This window comes from Rhinatrema bivittatum, chromosome 6, assembly GCF_901001135.1.
Source record: "Rhinatrema bivittatum chromosome 6, aRhiBiv1.1, whole genome shotgun sequence".
In the NCBI taxonomy this organism is placed as follows: Eukaryota; Metazoa; Chordata; class Amphibia; order Gymnophiona; family Rhinatrematidae; genus Rhinatrema; species Rhinatrema bivittatum.
In genome coordinates, this window is record NC_042620.1 from 235383413 (window position 1) to 235404049 (window position 20637).

Consider the following 20637-nt stretch of genomic DNA (forward strand, 5'->3'; position numbering starts at 1 on the left):
CTGGGTTCTGTCCTTCGGGGGTACCAATTAAATCTATTGAGTGTCCTGCTAAATTGCCTTCCATGCTCATATTGGGGGCTGGTAGCACATCAGGAGGTACTACTTAAAAGCCAGAGAGATCGAGCCCAGACCACCAGAGCAAAGTGGGTGGGGATTCTACAACAGGTACTTCCTGTTGTAGAAGAAACCAGGAGGACTCTGTCCCATCCTAGACCTGAGGGTCTAGAACAGGTTTCTATGAAAACAAAAGTTCAAGATGGTTTCCCTGGGCACCTTGATCCTCCTTTTGCAAGAAGGGGACTGGCTATGCTCCCTTGACCTAAAGGACCCATACATGCATATCTAGATCTTCCCCTGTCATAGGAGGTATCTTAGATTTGTGATGGGAAAACAGCACTTCCAGTATCAGGTGTTGCCATATGGGCTCACGTCTGCCCCACAGTTCTTTACAAAATACCTAGCCATGGTGGCGGCACATCTTCGCAGACTTGGGAGTGCATGTCTTTCCATAACTGGACGATTGACTGGTCAAGAGCGCATCTCAGGCAGGTACTTCACCATTCGGGTGTTGGAGTCACTAGGGTTTGTTCTCAACTACCCAAAGTCCCATCTCAGTCAGTCACCTCAATTGGACTTCATCGGAGCCGTGCTAGACACTGCTCAGTCCAGGGCCTTTTTGCTGCACCAGAGGGCTGTCACTTTGACCATTGCAGCAGAAGTGCAGCAGAAGTGCAGCAGAGCCAGCAGGTGTCAGCCTGGCACATGTTGAGGCCGTTGGGCCACATGGCCGCACCGTCCATGTCACTCCCTTGGCATGCATGCACAGAGCCCAGTGGACCCTGAGGTCACAGTGGCACCAAGCCAGTCAGAGCCTCCAGGAGTGCTTCCGAGTCGCCCTGTCTCTCAGGGACTCCGTATCTTGGTGGTGGATACTTTCCAGTCTGGAAGGGGGGATTTCCTTTCAGAGTCTCCCTACTTAAATTGTGCTAACTACGAATGCATCCACCCTGGGGTGGGGAGCTCATGTAGATGGGGTTGACACCCAGGGACTTCGTTACGCTCAAGAACGTTCTTGTCAGATCAACTTCATGGTGCTTTGTGTGATCAGGTACACACTATGGATTTTCAGAGATTGACTGTGGATCCATAAAGTCAAGAGGCCGCCAATGAAGAGTAGGTGACTCGCCAGAATGATGGCTACTGCCTGGAGACAATACCCTTATTCAATAAACATACACATGGTTACTGTGACTCCAACATCACTCTAAGCTTCAACAGCAAGAGGAAATGTGGAAAAAAGGATTTGCACTCACAAAGACGGGAGTAGCTGGCTTGTTACGGCGGTTACTACCCCTAACCAAATTACTACCTCCACCTTCCTCTATTCCTGATGCCTTTCAACTAGCTTGATCACTCCATTCTTATACTTCACTTTCAATGCATATCCAGCATAGTTCTCTGCTTCAACGGCAGGGGAGAAGAAAAAAGGGTTCGCACTCACAAAGCGGGGAGTAGCTGGCTTGTTACAGCGGTTACTACCCCAAACCAAATGTACCTGATACTTCACTCTCGACGCATATCCAGCATGGCTCTCTGCTTCAACGGCATGGGAGAAAGACTGATACATCACGAATTTCCAGCATAGCTCTCTACTTCAACGGCAGGGGAAAAGAAAAACTGATACTTCACGCATATCCAGCATAACTTCAACGGCAGGGGAGAAGAAAAAAGGATTCACACTCACAAAGCGGGGAGTAGCTGGCTTGTTACGGCGGTTACTACCCCAAACCAAATGTGCCTGATACTTCACTTTCGATGCATATCCAGCATAGCTCTCTGCTTCAACGGCAGGGGAGAAGAAAAAAACTGATACTTCACGCATATCCAGCATAGCTCCCTGCTTCAACGGCAGGGGAGAAGATAAACAACCAATAAGGGCTGTATAACATAATCTGGGTAAAAACAAATAAGCATGGGTGTAGCTTGCTTATTGCGGCGGTTACTACCCCTACTACCTCTAACTAATCAAGCTAGATATTTCACTTGGATGCAGCTCCATCACCGCTCTCTACATTAATGGTGGGGGTGGAAGGGAAATAGAACCAAGAGCTAAGAGAAACAGATAAGTATGAGAGAAAAAATGAGTGAAGCTTGCTGGGCAGACTGGATGGGCCATTTGGTCGTCTTCTGCCATCATTTCTATGTTTCTATGTTTCTATGGCTGTCCAACAAAGTTGTCTTGATCCAAACAGACAACCAAATAGCTTTGTGGTATATCAAGCAGGGAGGAACGGGATTGTACCTCCTTTGTCTGGAAGTGCTCCAGATCTGGTCTTGGGCCCTGTCCCACGGAATGGTGCTCAGGGCCATGTATCTGGCCAGAACGGAGAACATAGTAGCGGACAGGCTGTGTCAAGTCTTCAGACCCCATAAGTGGTCCCTGAACTAGGGGGTAGCAAATTGGTTATTCTGCCTCTGGGGGAGCCCGGACATTAATCTGTTCGTGTCCCCCTGCAGCAGGCAGGTGCCTTGGTTCTGCTTCCTGTACAGGTCAGATGGCAAACCAGCCTTGGACACCCTTGACTGTCAATAGGGCAAGGGTCTTATGTATGTGTATACTCAGATTCCTCTAGTAGTGAAGCTTCGTGAAGACAGAGGAATATGATCCTCATAGCTACTTATTGGCCGAGACAAGTCTGGTTTCCACTCCTGTGGGAATTGTCCATCCGGAAACCAATCAGTCTGAGGCCTTCTCCAGATCTCATCACGCAAGGTCGAGGCAGGCTGCGGCATTCCAACCTTCAGGCCTTGTCGCTTACAGCCTGGATGTTGATCTGTTAATATTGCAACCGCTTAATCTTTTGGAGGATGTCTCGTCCTGGTAACTTCCAGAAAGCCTTCCACTAGAAAGTCCTATTTACTGAAGTGGAGGAGGTTTTCCAAGTGGTGTGGGCAGAAGGCCCTAGATCCGTTCTCCTGCCCCACACAAACTGCTTAAAAATCCAATTCCATTAGAATTCATCTTAGTGCAAATGGTGCATACCACTACAGTTTAGATGGTACTCCCATCTCTGTATGTTTCATGCGGGGCCTGCTTCAACTGAAGCCTCCCCTAAGTTCTCCCGCTGTGACTTGGGACCTCAATGTGGTGTTAACTCAGCTGATGAAAGCTCCTTTTGAGCTGCTGTGCACCTGTGATCTGAAGTACCTGACCTGGAAGGTCGCGTTTTTAGTGGCAGTCATTTCAGTGTGCGGGGCAGTGAGCTCTAGGCCTTAGTGACTTATCCATCTTATACTAAGTTCTATCATGTCAGGGTGGCAAAATATTGGCAAAACTATTAACTACCTTAGGCAGGAACTGATTTAAGTTCCTGCCTAAGGTAGTTAATCGTTTTGCCAATATCCTTTCCCAGGCCCCATTCTCACCAAGGCTAACGAGCAGTGCACAGTTTGGACTGCAAGTGAGCCTTAGCCTTCTACCTGGAGCGGACAGAAGCCCATAGATAGTCTGCCCAACCTTTTGTTTCTTTTGATAAGAATAGGTTGGGCATGCTGTTGCCAAACAGACAATATCCAGTTGACTAGCAGATTGCATCTCCTTCTGTTATGCCCAGGTGGGACTGCATCTTGGGGGTCATATCAAGGCTCATTCTGTCAGAGCCATGGAAGCATCAGTGGCCCACTAGCGAGCATTTCCTGTGGAGGAGATCTGCAAGGCTGCGATGTGGAGTTCTCACCCACAGTCATATCCCATTACTGTCTGGATAGGGATGGCTGACGCCAATGTAGGTTCAGCCAGTCTGTCCTCCGGAACCTGTTTGAGGTGTAGAATCCAACTCTCCCAACCCAGGGCCCATTGTTCGGGTTCAGTCTGTCAATAGATTCTTCCATGCTAGGCTTGGGAGTTCACATTCAGAGACTTCACACTCTGGACCCCTGGTTCAAGCTCATCCAAATTTATTTATCTTCATCTTTTCCATCAAGCTGATAGCAAATGATGATATAAAAGAATACAGAAGCCAAATATAAAATATTTAAAACAAAAGATAATAAAATGCAAATCAAGATATGGAAAGTGGCTAAAAATAAATAAAGAACATCACGTAAAGTAAAACAAGGAAAAAACCCCCCATTGAATCCAGTATTATAAAAGTAGGCAGATCTGAGGATAAAAAAAATATTGTAACCAGTAATAACATGAAATAACATGACCTCTGCAAGCAGTAACATAAAACCAGAGAGGGACCGGTATATACTAAAATCTTGCTCAAATATCCAGAATTTTGCATTTTTCCTTAAACATAGGTAATTACTACTAAAATGTACAGCTTTGGCAGGCTATTCCACAGGACTGTGTTATGCTGACCAGCCTAACTTTGTGCACTTAAGAAGTGACCAACAAACCTCCTGGGGTTCTAAGCACACAAATCAAAACAGGGGGGCGAGCCTAGCTTTCAGATAGTCCGGGACCAAGCTGGTTAAGGCTTTATGTATTAATGCAAGAACCTTAAATTTTATCTGGTACTCAATAGGCAGCAGGTAAAGAAACTGAAGAACCAGGGAAATATTATCTTGTTAAATCTGGCAACTGTATTGTAAATTGTCTGTTTTACAAATTTCAGAAAGCCGAATCAACAAAGGCCTATGGGTACAAAGTACCTCCAGGATTTGTATTTAGCAAGAGTGTTTGCATAGTCTGCCAGACAGACTTGTTTATGTGAGAGCCTGTGTTTCCACTAGTACTTCTAGTTATTACTGTAGTTGCAACCTGCCAGACAGACCAAGCTATTAGTTAATTCTTTCATTATAGCCTAATATAATTAACTACCTGTACTAGTGTAACTTTTTTGTCTAAACATCCAGCCTCCCAGGTCCCCTTCACTAGCCTTCTGGACAGACCCAGCTATGTGAGCGCCTGCTTTTTCACTAGGACTTCTATCTATTATTGTACTTGTCTGCCAGAACTGATATGTCTTAAGCGTTCAGATACACATGGTTTTCATTTATTCTTTATAAGGTTGTTAAATCTGTGGTATGGTACTTCATATTATTAGGTCTTCGTCAGGATTATGCCTCTAGCTCTGCCTCCGTGTCACGACGCAGTTCCAGTGCTTCTTTGCATTCCCTGAGAAGAGGCACATACAGTGATCAAGAATTTGATGCGTACAGCCTGGAAGATGATGACGATAATGACTGTTCCTTGTCTTATCGGAGTACACACAGGTACTCGCCGTCGCCACTCAGCTCACCAAGGTGTCAGTCTCCCTCTGCTGTTGGAGATCACGGCAAAGGAACAGGATCTCGTATTCGACCGCCCAGGAGACCAGTAAAAAATCCTGCGCAGGACCGGATGAAGTATACAAGCAATGAAGGTATATTGGTTGTGAAATAGACACTGTAGTCTCTGTTCTATACAAACAGATGTTTATTAGATGATACTGAGTGTTTCTGTGTATGTGTCCCTCCTTTATAAGTTTGAAATGACTGGATCTAGCGCCAACAAACTTTGTGTGGAAGAAGGTTTTGGGGGGGTGGTGAGAGGACATAGAATTTTAAATTTTTCAAAGTTGGTGAATGAGTTTGGTGGAGGGAATATAGGAGGGAAGCAAAATTGCAGTGTCCCTTAAGAAATATGAGGGTATACATTCTACTTTTTTTGTTGTGTTTTTAATTTTGCTTTTCAAAGTATTCTTACACCAACTTATTTGAAAGAAATAGGGGAGCATAATCAAGTTTCATATAAAGAAATATAATTCCAAATACACATCCAATAAACAGGATAAATGCATGTCCTTAATTAGTGCACAGATAAGGGGAGATCCAAAGAAAAAGAGAGAAGCACCAATTATAAAATAATACACAAAATGAAAATTAATGTAGAACACAGAGCATATCTTTTATAATGCAATAAGTATCAGCCCCACCATTACAGCTTAGGATGCTGGTGTGCCCTATCTTTTGGAGGGTGATTTTTCAGCAGCTTACATAGGTCTAAAGTTTGCATGTACAAGGTACATACAGACTTCAAGCTGAATTTTCAAAGCAGACTTGCGCGTACAAGCCCGCTTCGAAAATTTGCTAGTGTGCACACAACTAGTGCCAACTTTTGAAAATCAAAAATACTTGCATAAATGATTTACCTGCCTCAGCTCTGCCCCCTGGGATGCCTCTTTGTAATGCGTGTGAAGATTTATGACTTTTGTACTTTTACACACACACTGAGTCTTGATTTTCAAAACACCTGTTTCATGCATAAAAAAGGGTTATTTTGCACATAAGTCGTCTTGAAAATCAGGCTCTTAATGTTCAAGAAAAGGTTGGAAACAAATGCTAACTTTGGCACATAAAACCATAGCTTCTTGCGCATCGTAAGAAGTTTTTTCCTCCATGGACAAGCAGTATGAACAGTCCCGCATATAGATGATATCGCATGGTATCATAGAAGGAGAGCATCAGGGGCTAGGGGGCTTTGCACATGTGTGGTAGGCACTACACCAAGCAGCCCTCGGCAAAGCTTTTTTTTTCATCCACAGAATGGATAGCATTGTTCAGCAGCAGCTCCTCACTTTATAGGAAAGCCCCTCAGGTTTTCTTATTTTTTTTTTGTTTGTTCAGAAATTTCTCCATAATTTTCTTCTGCGTCCTTTAACTTGAGAGAGTGTTTTGTTCTCCATTTGTGAGTAGGGCTGAATTACCCATGATATGGAAGTGACATCAACCATTGGCACCGAATGGATTCATCTCTCAAAGCTTAGCAAATTTTTACTGAGCATATGTGGTGGTGCCTCCTGAACCCCTCAGTTTGATTTTAGCTAAGCTATTGCATGGACATGTGATCCTCTATTTTTTCTCACAGGACAAGCAGGATGGTAGTCCTCACATATGGGTGACATCAGTGGACGGAGCCCTGTTAAGGAAAACTTTTCTGTTAAAGTTTCTATAAAGCTTTGACTGACACTGGCACACTGAGTGCACTGAGCATGCTCAGCCTGCAATTATCCCTGTGACCACAGGTGTCTCCCCTCAGTCTTCTTTTTTACAGCTCTGCAGTAAGCATAGCGGTTAGGAGCTCTGTGAGAAATTCTCAATTTTTCCCCACGGAAACACTTAAAACATTTACTTCACAAACGCTTTTTCCCTGCACGGGTCTCCCTTCACGTACATTTAATCGACGCTCTGTGAGTACTATGCCCTGTTTTTCGGTCGGTTCCTGTCACCTCACTACGGTTTACCCGACCTACCAACCAAATTGCGGCCTTCCCTCTCCCTATGTTTTCACAGTTAGCCCCACATTCGCTGCGAGTGTCCTCCTGTGACCCTCTGCCTGGTTATTAGTGCTAGTGGGATAGGAACTTACACGGTTACCGTTGCTGCCAGGGCCTCTGTCGAATTCATACCTCGGTACCTTCGTGCAGTCGATGCCCCCATCGCTACCGTCTGTACCCCCATCCAGGCCGTCTTGACTTTTTCCGATGCCATCGACACCCCTTCCCCCACGGTCCGTCGATGCCATCGATCCCCGCATCTATTCTTTCAGTGCCATCAATGTTTTCATCCATGGCGATGATTTTTCCATCGATGCCCAGGTCAGTTCAATCATTGCCATCGTCTATTCTATTGATGCCATCAACGCCCGGGTCGGTGCCGTCGGCGCCCGTCTCCATCCATCGATGCTATTGACGCCCACATCGTTTCCATCTGTGTCCTCGTCGTTCCTATCAATGCAGCCATCGATTCCGTCGATGCCGTATCAATTTCCTGATGCCATCGATGTCTATTTGATTCTTCGATGCCACTCGTTTCCATTGATACCTACGCCGTTGCTGTCGGTTCCTCCGTCACTGTTATCGTTGCTCTGCCCGGGCCATCGACATTTTTTCATCTATATTTTTGACGATACCCTCGAGGCCACTTCTATGCCACCATCGATACCGTTAATACTGACATAGCACCTACACGCAATGCCCTCGCCTAAACACAGTGCTCCATGCTTTGGCTTCTTAACTAAAGCCCCGTATCAGTCTACGACACATAGTGCCAGGAGCAGTGCAGGCATGCTGACAATCCATCATCATTTGCCATCCAAGACAGCGAGGGCATCCACCTTGGCGCTGGGGAAAAACCGGGCCGAGCACCATGGCACTCATTGTCACCGGTACGGTGACCGCCACAGACGCCATCCAAGACATCAGTGCTATCCTATTCTGTGCTGGAGAATGCCCGAACTGAGCAACATCGCTACTGCCACGCCACTGTTCCACACAGTGCTGGCAGTCCTTGGTGCTCCAGAATGACCGGACCGAGTTCCGAGGAATTCTGCACTGGCGTCACGATACATCGAGCTGCTGCAAAGAGGGCTGGGTTCATGAGTCATAATGGCTCCCCTGTACCCGAGGTGTTCACCACAGACACCGGTGCGGGGTTCTGACCCTCCACAAATTACTGTGGTAGCGCCAGTCACACTCAGCCTGTCTACTCTGTACCAGGTTACAGAGTTGAGTCTGATGTTTACGTCCTCCAGGCTGTCCCTCGATGCCTCCTGAAATGGTAAGTACTCTAATCCCGTTTCAGCGACAGTCCCATTGAGACCTGTTTTCTAAATCGGGCCATATGGTTCGAAAGGTTCTGGGTTGTCTTGTCTTCCAAGAACTGTATTAGTGTCACATATCACTATGCCAGCTATGTCGGACACAATACCAAGAGAACCTCTCTATCAATCATTTGGGATTGCATCAGGACATCCTCCCATTGTCAGCACCTGGACTCTGTACTGATTAATACTCTGGCTTCTGGTTCCTAATTAAGGACCGAAATCCCAGATGCATTCGCTGATCTGCTAAACACAAGATCCAGCAAACACTGCCTCAATTGCAAATCCACCTTGAGGCCTGGCGACAGGTCTCGACGTTTTCTTGTACAGCACACACAAATGCGGGTAAGACTTTTACCGCTCACGCTCCCGTGGGAGGTTACATGATATCCAGATTACATCAGCCACGCCAGTTGGACACCTCCTGGTCTCTCAACTTGCCGGATATCAGAGCGGCCACCCCACTTGGTACCAAGGTTCAGGGTACAGTCCCCCGGACAGTACAAAGCGGGGGGGGGGGGGGGGGGGGGGGGGGGGAGGAGTTTTAATCTCACTATTCTTTCTTTCAACAGAAAGTAGTTACTCTCCGTCCATCCTGGACTTCAGAAATATCAACTTTCTTCAGAAGGGACAGGTAAAATGGTGTCTCTCTTCACCATTCTTCCATACCACAATAAGTAGATTGCCTCTCTCCTCTAATCTTTCTATGTGCTTCATGGTGAGTCAACAATATTACAATCCCAAGCTCTGCCGGTTGCTCCAGCTTCGGCAACTTGGGTATTTCATTAAATCACTAGCAGTGACTGCTGTTTCTCTATGGAGTAAAACATCATTCACGCTTTTCCTTGCATGGACAGCTGCATTATCCCAGGACAAGAAGGATGCTAGTCCTCACATATGGGTGACGTCACTGAAGGAGCCCTATCACGGAAAACTTTCTGTCAAAGTTTCTAGAAACTTTTGACTGGCACACTGAGCCCACTGAGCATGCTCAGCATGCCATGATATTCTCAGCCACAGGGGTCTCCCTTCAGTTTTCATTTTTCCGCGCTGCTTTTGGCATCGAGGAGCAGGAGCCTGTGTGAAATCTTTCACACAATTCTGACTAAAAATCAGATCAAAATTATTTTCTTTTTCTCTCCCACAATCGGGGTTTCCCTCATTACCACCGGCCAGTGAGTAGATAAATTCCTTTCCGACTCATTTGAGTTTAAGAATTTTTTCGTCAGATATTCATCGATGGCTGTCGAGGTTATCATGGCCACGGGATTTAAAAAATGTCCCAAATGTAATCGGACCATGTCTATTACGGATCCACACCTCGAGTGTGTACTTTGTTTGGACCAATCTCATGATGTCTCATCCTGCCCGAAATGTGCAGAAATGACCGCTAAAGGTCGGAAAGCACGACAAGAGAAGATGGAACATTTGTTCCATCTTCAACTCTTACTTTCCCCATCGACGTCCACTCAGTCGTCTCCGGCTGGAGCTTCAAAAAGGATAATCCTTAAAAAAAAACAAAAAAAAAACGTCTGGAAGGTTCAGGGGACCGTTTATCACAGACCCCATCCGCGGCATCGACTAAATCAGCATCGGAGCATCGGTCAAAACATCGACATCCTTCGATTCCGGAATCTCTACTATCCCCGGAGAAGATGACAGCCAAGCGGCCTCATCTTCAGGAAACACAGAGGCCTTCGACACCGAGGCATTCACCTTCTTTCGAGGTGCCAGACATCGAACCTCCACAGGGCCCTTTGGTAGGACCGATAACGCCCCCATCGCCACCACATATTGCTGCTCTGCCTGCACCAGCTATTACGGAGGAATTGAGCGGATTTATCCACCAAGCCGTGCTAGAAGCGCTCCAGGAGCATCGACCATCGATGCCCTCGCCGAAGCAGACACCATTGTCGATGCCAGTGCCTCTGCCGATGCAGACACCCGCGCCGGTGCCATCTCCGAACATAGGACCAGCACTGATGCCATTACTAGGGGCTCCAGGACAACCGGAATTAGCACTATTCCAAATGCTGATGAATAGATTTGATGCCCTCGTCGGTACCATCCCACCGCAGCCTACCCTTGCTAAACCTGCAGGACTAGGGGATGGTTACATGGAATAGACTTAGTTTTTGGGTACTTGCCAGGTTCTTATGGCCTGGATTGGCCTGATTTGGCCACTGTTGGAAACAGGATGCTGGGCTTGATGGACCCTTGGTCTGACCCAGTATGGCATTTTCTTATGTTCTTATGTTCTTATGATCCTCAACCAGGGCCTTCAGGACTCTTTAGACCACTGATTCCATCACTTCCACCGAGGTCTACTCCTACTTCTCCTTCCAGACTCATGGGAGGAGAAAAATACTGATTTTTCATCAGAAAGCTTCTTGTCTGACGCCCTAAGATGGCCGCCTGAGAAGGTATGCTTCAAAGGAGCTCCTGCTATTACCCAAAAATTTCTTACCTCCATGCCGCACACGAAGCGTAAGGCGAGGGTACGGGGAGGTGAAGGCACCTCGACCCCGTTAGAAGCCACTCAACCCCGCATTGGGAGGTTTTTTTGCAGCAGCCTCACCGTTAGTGCTGAGCGGGCAGGTCGCTGAAGGGACGGCGGTGGAGCACGAACTGCCCCTTCTGACCGTCGATACATCGCTGAGCCCCGGCTCTCCTATCAGACCGGCTGACCAGGTTTCGACGAGGGACGGAGTTTGAAAGCCATAGTCCCGGCAGGTTTGACCCGAGGAGGGATAGAAGTGGAGCTGCAGAGTTCAACAACTAGAGGATTTAATATCGTGGAGGAATCGACACCAACACAGCCCCTCACAAGGGAGAGAGGTGAGGGGTTGAAAGGTGGTGAAATGCTGGGATCGTCAGAACTGGATAATGGAGCCGGTGCAGCAGGGGGAGGGGAGGGAGAGATTCAGAAAACTCCGATGCTCGAAAAGTTAATTCTACCAACTACAGAAATAACTTTATCTACAATTTGGTTGGCATTGCAATCTATTGAAAAATCCATACATACATTAACTAAGGAAGTAATGGACACTAAAAACCAAGTCCTCTTGAATGCTAATGGTTTAGCCCAACAAAAGTTAAAAACTGAAACCATGGAGGGACGGCTTCAAGAAGTTGAAAAGATACAATCCAATTTAATATTAAAAGAAACAGAAGTGGATAGAAGATTTGAAAAAATTGAGAACAGTTTAAGATCACATAATTTAAGATTTGTGAATTTTCCAGTTTTGAAAAATATTTCCCCGGTTGAGTTTTTTTTAGTTGTATTGTGCACAGATCCTGAAAATTCCAGAAGAGGTAAAACCTGTGATTACTAAAGCCTTTTACCTTCCGTATGCTGAAGTTGAACGGGGTAATTTGGGGGAACAAATGCCTCTGGATTTAACTACAATTCTTGAATCTTCACAAGAAATGATGGTAACATCAAGAAGACCACTATTGGTTTCATTTGCATTTCTCATGGACAGAAACAATATATTTAAACATTTCTTTAGAAATGCTCAAGCTAATTTTTTTGGACAAAAAATTTGGTGTTACCCTGACTTGATCAAGGCGACACAATCAAGAAGGAAGTTGTTTCTTAACATGAGGGGGGAAGTGATTCGAAGAGGTGCAAGGTTTAAATTACAATTTCCTTGCAAATGCAATATAATTTTTCAAGAGCAAAATTATATCTTTTTCAATCCACAGCAATTGAGGGTTTTCTTAGATTCTCATCCACCCTCATAAAACCCATAGCTGGATAGATTTAAAAGTAAAGCGGAAGGACTTCTCATGTTTGGCCTTGTTTTCTTGATGTTTAATATTACCTTGTAAATATGCTCCTTTAAAGGTGTCTCCCGTATTTCCTTTATTTTGTTAAAGTACAGTTAATTATTGGATGTGAATTGACATTTTCTGTATGTTATTTAGGTTTTCTTTCTGTACTTTAAAAATTTCCATACAAGTGGATGCTTGTTTATAATTGATTAAAAATGCATAAATAAAAAAAAAAAAAAGAAAGCTTCATGTCTGACCCGTCTCCTCCTGAAGGCAGGAAGAAGTCTCCACCAGAAGACTTGTCCTTCACCAATTTCATAAAAGACATGGTAGACACAATCCGCTTCAACTTCGTGTTTGAGGAGGATACATGATAGCAGACTTTAGAAGTCTTACAATTTGTTGACCCTCCAAAAGAAGTCCTGGCCATTCCTGTCCACGAAGTACTTTTGGAGTTACAACATAGGCTTTGGGAACATCCATGCTCCGTTCCACCTATTAATAAAAGAGTGGACTCTACATATCTTGTTCAACATGTGCCTGGTTATCAAAAGTCACAGTTACCGCATCAATCGGTAGTAGTTGAGTCAGCTCAAAAGAAGTCCAAAAGAATACGACCTCATTCCTCCACTCCACCTGGGAAGGATCATAGATTCCTAGACTCTTTAGGGAGAAAGGTATTCCAAGGAGCTATGCTCAACTCCAGGATAGCATCCTATCAACTTTATATGACGCAATACCAAAGGAATTTATGGAAGCAGATGCAGGAACTTTCTAACTCCCTACCTTAACAGTACCAGGATGCAGTTCAGGCCATTATACATAAAGGACTTGAAGCTGGAAAGCATGAAGTCCGGGCTGCCTATGATAACTTCGAAACATCTTCAAGGGTGGCAGCCTCAGGAATCGGTGCACATCACTGGGCCTGGCTAAAAGCTTCTGACCTCAGGCCTGAGGTACAAGAGAAGCTGGTGGATTTGCCCTGCGTAGGTGGCAACCTTTTTGGGTCAAAAGTCCAGGACACAGTGGCCCAACTAAAAGAACACACAGACATTGCGCCAACTGTCGTCAGTTCCGCAAGACTCTTCCTTATCAATGTCTCGCCGTCCACCAAGGAAAGAAATCAGAAAACCTTTCTACAGGTAGAGACGATATTATCCACCGGCATCCAGGGGTAGATCTTCTCGTCCACAACAAAGATCTCAGCCCAGGCAGCCTAGAGCCACTAGGCCTCAACCGCCACCGCAGACAGGACCGGCTGCAGGTTTTTGAGGCCACCACCAGAGAGCAAAACCATCTCCACAATCCCAAACCGAACCTGCCAGTAGGAGGCCGAGTTTCCTCCTTCTACAACCATTGGTTGCAGATAACAGATCAATGGGTACTTTCAATAATATCACAAGGTTACCAACTAAATTTCCTCTCAACTCCAAGAGACTCTCCTCCAAAACCTCTTTTGTTAAACGAAAATCACATAATTCATCTACAAGCAGAATTATCCACCCTTCTGAGAGCCAGAGCTGTAGAACCAGTGCCCCGGACTCAGCAGGGTAGAGGATTCTACTCTAGTTATTTCCTCATTCCAAAGAAAACCGGAGGCCTACGTCCCATCCTAGACCTCAGAAATCTCAACAAATTTCTAAAGAAAGAAAAGTTCAGGATGGTTTCTCTAGGCACCATGCTTCCCCTTCTTCAAACTGGCTTTGTTCTCTGGATCTTCAGGATGCTTACGCTCACATTCCAATATCCCCTCCTCATCGGAAGTATCTGCGTTTCCTGGTGGGTCATCAACATTTCCAGTACAGAGTACTACCATTCGGACTTGCCTCAGCTCCCAGAGTATTCACGAAATGCCTGGCAGTAGTAGCAGCACACTTACGCAAGGAAAGTGTCCACGTTTTCCCCTATCTAGATAGGGGAAAACGTGGACACTTTCCTTGCGTAAGTGTGCTGCTACTACTGCCAGGCATTTCTAGATAGGGGAAAACGTGGACACTTTCCTTGCGTAAGTGTGCTGCTACTACTGCCAGGCATTCTCTCATCCGAACAATTACTCTACTTCACTCAATGGGGTTTCTCATCAATTATCAAAAGTCCCTTCTCATTCCGTCTCACCTGCTTCAATTCATCGGAGCAGAATTGAATACCATCCTTTCAAGAGCTTTTCTACCCGAGGATTGGGCAGACACACTCTCCCTATTTGCAAACTCGCTACACTCACAGAAACAAGCAACAGCTCATCAGTTTCTAACTTTACTGGGCCACATGGCCTCCACAGTTCATGTCACTCCTATGGCAAGATTAGCCATGAGAATAACCCAATGGACATTAAGGTCACAATGGATCCAAGCCATTCAACCATTGTCTTCTCCAATTCAAGTAACCCACCAACTACGTTCATCTCTCCTATGGTGGATCAACAGAGACAACTTGCGCAAGGGCCTACCCCTCCAACAACCAGTCCCACAGATAACTTTATCTACAGATGCATCCACCTTAGGTTGGGGAGCTCATATACACAATCTCCAAACCCAGGGTACTTGGACAAAACTCAAAGCAACATTTCAAATCAATTTCCTGGAACTTCGAGCTATACTTTATGCTCTGCATGCGTTCAGGGACTGCCTTTCACACAAGACTGTTCTGATTCAAACGGACAATACAGTAGCCATGTGGTACCTGAACAAACAGGGAGGTATGGGCTCGTATCTCCTTTCTCAAGAAGCTGCACAAATTTGGGACTGGACCCTGACACATTCCATATTTCTCCGGGCCACTTATCTAGCCTCAGTCGTCAGTTCCAACCTCACAAGTGGTCCCTGGATCCCTTAATAGCGACCAGGATATTCCAACGTTGGGGAAACCCAACAATAGACCTCTTTGCATCACACCTGAATCACAAAGTGGACAGGTTCTGTGCTCTGCCAGGCAGAAACACAGCCAGCCAAGGACGCCTTTGCTTGCCCTTGGAACTCAGGCCTTCTATACGCGTATCCTCCGATACCGCTAATAACCAAAACTCTAGTGAAGCTACAACAGGACAAGGGCTCCATGATACTCATAGCCCCGTATTGGCCTCAACAAGTATGGTTTCCCATACTCCTAGACCTCTTGATCAGAGAACCAGTTCACCTGGGTGTAGCTCCTAATCTCATAACTCAGGATCAGGGCAGGTTGCGCCATCCCAACCTTCAATCCCTATCTCTGACAGCATGGATGTTGAAAGCTAGGTCTTTCAATCACTCAATCTTTCAACTAATGTCTCTCAAGTGCTTATAGCTTCACATAAACCTTCCACACGAAAGAACTATTCTTCGAAATGGAAAAGATTTACTTTGTGGTGCACACAAAAGGGCATTGACCCTTTCTCCTGCCCCACACTTTATCTGCTAGACTACTTATGCCTTCTTTCAGACTCGGGTCTCCAGACCTCATCTGTAAGAGTACACTTAAGTGCAATCTCGGCTTACCATAACAAAATGGGCGATGCACCAATATCCATACAACCTCTTGTTAGTAGGGTAATGAGAGGTTTAACTCACCTTAAACAACCAATTCGGCCACCTGTCATAGAATGGGACCTGAATCTGGTCTTAACAAGGCTGTCTTAACAAGGCTCATGCGTTCTCCCTTTGAACCCATGAATTCCTGTGATCTTAAATTTCTCACATGGAAGACTCTTCCTCATAGCCATTACATCGGCTAGAAGTGTTAGTGAGTTACAAGCACTTGTCACGTACTCACCCTGTACAAAATTCCTACATGACTGAGTGGTTCTCCGGACACATCCAAAATTCCTCCACAAGGTAGTTATGGAATTCCACTTGAACCAAGCCATAGTTTTGCCCACATTCTTCCCAAGATCTCATTTTCTCCAAGGTGAAAGGGCCTTACATACCTTGGACTGTAAACGTGCACTAGCATATTACTTAGACCGCACTGCAGTCCATAGGAAATCCACTCAATTCTTTGTATCTTTTGATCCAAACAAACCGGGTAATCCAGTGGGCAAACACACTCTCTCCAACTGGCTAGCAGATTGCATAGAATTCTGTTATGAAAAAGCAGGCCTTCCTCTCCAAGGGCGAGTAAAGGCACATTCAGTAAGGGCAATGTCAACCTCAGTAGCACGCTATCGTTCAGTGCCAATCCTTGACATATGCAAAGCGGCAACATGGAGTTCTCTTCACACCTTTGCAGCTCATTACTGTTTGGACAAAGAACGACAACAAGATTCAGCCTACGGACAATCTGTCTTAAAGAATTTGTTTCCAGTATAATCCCAACTCCTTCTACATCCAACTTGCTGTGATTTTTGGCTGCCTCATTTCTACCAACAATACTTCAATGTTGCTTCTCTACAAAATGACTCAGCCTATAGCTTGCTAATCCACCCATATGTGAGGACTAGCACCCTGCTTGTCCTGGGATAAAGCAAAATTGCTTCACTTGTAATGGGTGTTATCCCAGGACAGTAGGATCTAGTCCTCACGAAACCCACCCACCACCCCGCGGAGTTGGGTCCGATACGTTTTATTATTTTATTTTTTGCTAAAGCTTATTGCTACATACGAGACTGAAGGGAGACCCCTGTGGCTGAGAATATCATGGCATGCTGGGCATGCTCAGTGTGCCAGTCAAAAATTTCTAGAAACTTTGACAGAAAGTTTTCCGTGATAGGGCTCCGTTAGTGACTTCACCCATATGTGAGGACTACATCCTGCTGTCCTGGGATAACACCTATTACAAGGTAAACAATTTTGCTTAACAGTCAGTCCAAGCAAGGAGCTCTATCTTCTTTACAACTCACTATAAATCTACTACCTGGGATTGCTAAGTACCATTAATCCCATATAGAACACTTCTGGACACCACAGTCACAACGAACTTCCTGTCCAACAGCTGCGCAGACGCTCTGACAAATTCCTATATGTCTCTGCGCGCATACAACATAACCTCAGCCCCTCAATTCTTTCATTGCTGGGCCATGGGATTTTTTCACCATGCACTTTACTCATAGGTCCAGATTTGCTATGAGTAAGATTCAGTGAAATTTCAATTATCAGTGGATCGAAGCTGTTCAACTGCTTTCGTCCCTGATCCATATTGCAGATCTAGAACCAAAACCTAGGCTGGTCCTGCTCATGCTCACATTTACTCAGGGTTGCAGAGTTCGAACTAACATCTTCTCAACCCAATATGCGTCTATTCCGCTCCATGCAGAGTTTCACATCAACTTCCTGGAGCTTCGTGCCATGAGTTATGCCTTTATGCCTTACAATACTGCCTCTGCAACAAACCTTTGTGCATACAGACAGACAGCATAGTGACAATGTGGTATTTCCAACACACAAGCACGCACAACCTCTTAGCTGCTCTGCTAGGAAGCTGTGCAGCTCTACCCTTGGCCCTTGCTCACTCCATGCATCCCCGGGCCACTTATCTAACAGACTTACTGAATGCCCTAGCAGACCTTCTCCATATAGGTTTCCATCCTCTCGGATGGTCTCTGACTACATGTAGCGAGAAAAATCTTCTAGCGCTGAGGTCAACTGACCTTGCCCTCTGTGTCTGAATCGAACCATACGGTGGACAGATTCTACTCCCTACACATGTCTTGAATGCGTTCCCATGGACGCCTTTGCTGCAAAAAAGGCCTCTTTTATATGTGTCTCTTTCGATGCCTCTCATAGCCAGCACTCTTATTATGCTGCACCAGGACGGGGTTCACTGTTTCTCAGACCCATGTCCTGGCCAAGACCAGTATGCTTTCCCATACTTCTCAATCTATCACACCAGTAACCAATTCGCCTTCTCAAAGGTCAGTCTCATATCATGGACTCACTGATGTTCTCAGGTACTGGTAGCATCACAAAAACCTTCCACACATAAATCAAAATGGCATGATTTACCACATGGTGCATACAAAAGGGTATTACCCCCTTTTTATCTACACCACTCTTTTCTCTTACTCCCTCGGATTCTGCTCCCCAGACATCCTCCACATGGGTACACCTCTGTTCCAATTGGCGTACCTCTTGGGAGTGGGGATACCCGATTAACGGTTCAGCCCCTTCTGAGTCAGCTTACCATGGGTTATCCACTGATTAAGCCGCCTCTATTTTTACTGGTTACGGAATGGGGCCTATATTTAGTGCTTACAAGACTCGTACGTTCCCCGTTCGAGCCTTTCCATTCCTCTCACTTAACAGTCTGGCATGGGAAATTCTTTCCCTCGTAATCATCACTTCTGCCAACAGGGTCAGTGAGTTCCACGCCTTGCTACATACTCACCCGACCCTGCATTCCTCCGTGACCGAGTAGTCTTCCGTATTCAACTTCATATCCTTCTTAAGGTAGACACAGCATCTCACCTTACTCAGAATATACTCTGCCCACTTTTTCCCAACACCTATCTCTCACCAGGGCAAGAGGGTTTTTCACTCCTTGGACTGTAAAAATGCCTTGCATTCTATCTAGCCCGCACTACACTCCATAGGAATGACACCTAACTCTTTCCTTTTGTGGCAAAAGCCAAGCAGCGAGTTCCAGTGGGCAAACAGACCTTTTCCTCCTAATTGACATTTCACTACAACACTGTGTGTAACCACATTCTGTTAGGGCCGTACCAGCCTCAATAGCTCACCTTCGGCTGGTGCCGCTTGTACATATTTGTAAGGCTGCGACCTGGAGCTCTCTCCATACCTTTGCAGCCCATTATTGCTTAGATAAGACTGGCCTGCATGCTTCCATGTTTGGCCAGTCCGTCTACTCATCTTTTCGGTTTAACTACCCAACATCCTTCCACCAACCCTTTAAGGGTTTCAGGATGCCCTCCTTACCAAATTCCACCCCCATCGTTGCGCCTTTTGCACATCTTTGGGTGCATTTGGTGCACTCTCGGGCATCCTCAGCTCAGTACTCACCCATATGTGAGGACTACCATCCTGCTTGTCCTGTGAGAAAGCAAATGTTGCTTACCTGTAACAGGTGTTCTCACAGGACAGCAGGATGGTAATCCTCACGAAACCCACCCACCACCCCGCGGAGTTGGGTCTACATACGTTTTATTATTTTAGTTTCACTTGCGCTTTTTACTATAAGACGAGACTGAGGGGAGACCCCTGTGGTCACAGGGATAATTGCAGGCTGAGCATGCTCAGTGCACTCAGTGTGCCAATGTCAGTCAAAGCTTTATAGAAACTTTGACACAAAAGTTTTCCGTAACAGGGCTCCGTCCATTGATGTCATCCATATGTGAGGACTAACATCCTGCTGTCCTGTGAGAACACCTGTTACAGGTAAGCAACATTTGCTTTTTAAATTTTACATTGTACTCTTTGTCTGCCTTGTTACAGTTCAGAATTTTTACACTGTCAACAGCACTTTTAAGTGTTACTATTATAGAAAACAAAGAAGAAAATTCCGCTATTGTGGTTTCAGGGCTTACTTCTGTGTCCCATGAGGTTTGCTATAGATGCCTGGATATGGTTTACTGTTGTGTGATTTCATGTCCCTCAGGATTCAGCAGTCCTGGGCCTGGAAAAGTGTGAACTCCAGAGAGCACTTAAGGTTAAGCACTGGCACTGGAACAGTTTTTTGTCCAAGTGGAATATCCTTGGGCTCTTGCTGCACAGAGTTGGAGCTTCCCTTGTCCCCACTCCTTGGTTATGATTCCTTCTCCGTATAGCACTCGTTCCCAGATCCACTTCAGGCACAGGGTTGAGTAAAGTACAGAAATGCTCAGCACCAGAAGAAAGTGCCTAAGCGGGGCCTATCCCCGAGGTGGTGCGCTAAAGAATATGAAATTATATGAAACTGCATGGGCCTACAACCACAAGACTGTCGTCAGCAGTGAAGACAGGGACCATGTTGGTGAAAATATCATTCATGGCGTGGAAAGCCCTAAGGTGCTGACCCATTGGTTTTCCCTAGACCCTAGTCTCTTCAGGACTCCATTGATGGTGTCAGATGAGCCTATCACTCTTAAGGTGCTGTCAGAGTGGAGATTTGTAACAATGGCACCAATTTTGTCTAAGCCTACAGCAGCCATGATGCTGGGAAGAAAAGTGCTGGTTCAAATCACTTCAGCATAGGACACCACAACAGAGGTCCTGGTGCAAAGCCCTGTTCGGTCAGTACAGAGCATCTCTGTACTTGGAGCCAAGTATATCGATTCTTTTTCAGCAAAGCGGGAAAGAACCCATATGGATTTCTGAATGGGATATCTCTTCTCCAGTTCTGGCTCAGAGAGCACAAGAGCCAGTGGT

At 45.8% G+C, this 20637-nt stretch overlaps 1 protein-coding gene across 3 annotated transcripts in view; it reads left to right on the top strand.

The window, feature by feature from the left end:
* LOC115094014 (SLAIN motif-containing protein-like) overlaps positions 1–20637 on the top strand; it is a 232534-nt gene that overhangs the window by 139292 nt on the left and 72605 nt on the right. For all 3 annotated transcript variants that reach the window (XM_029606629.1, XM_029606627.1, XM_029606628.1), the window contains one exon: positions 5055–5372. In XM_029606629.1, coding sequence (XP_029462489.1) covers positions 5055–5372 — 318 coding nt within the window. The remainder of the gene's footprint in view (positions 1–5054; positions 5373–20637) is intronic.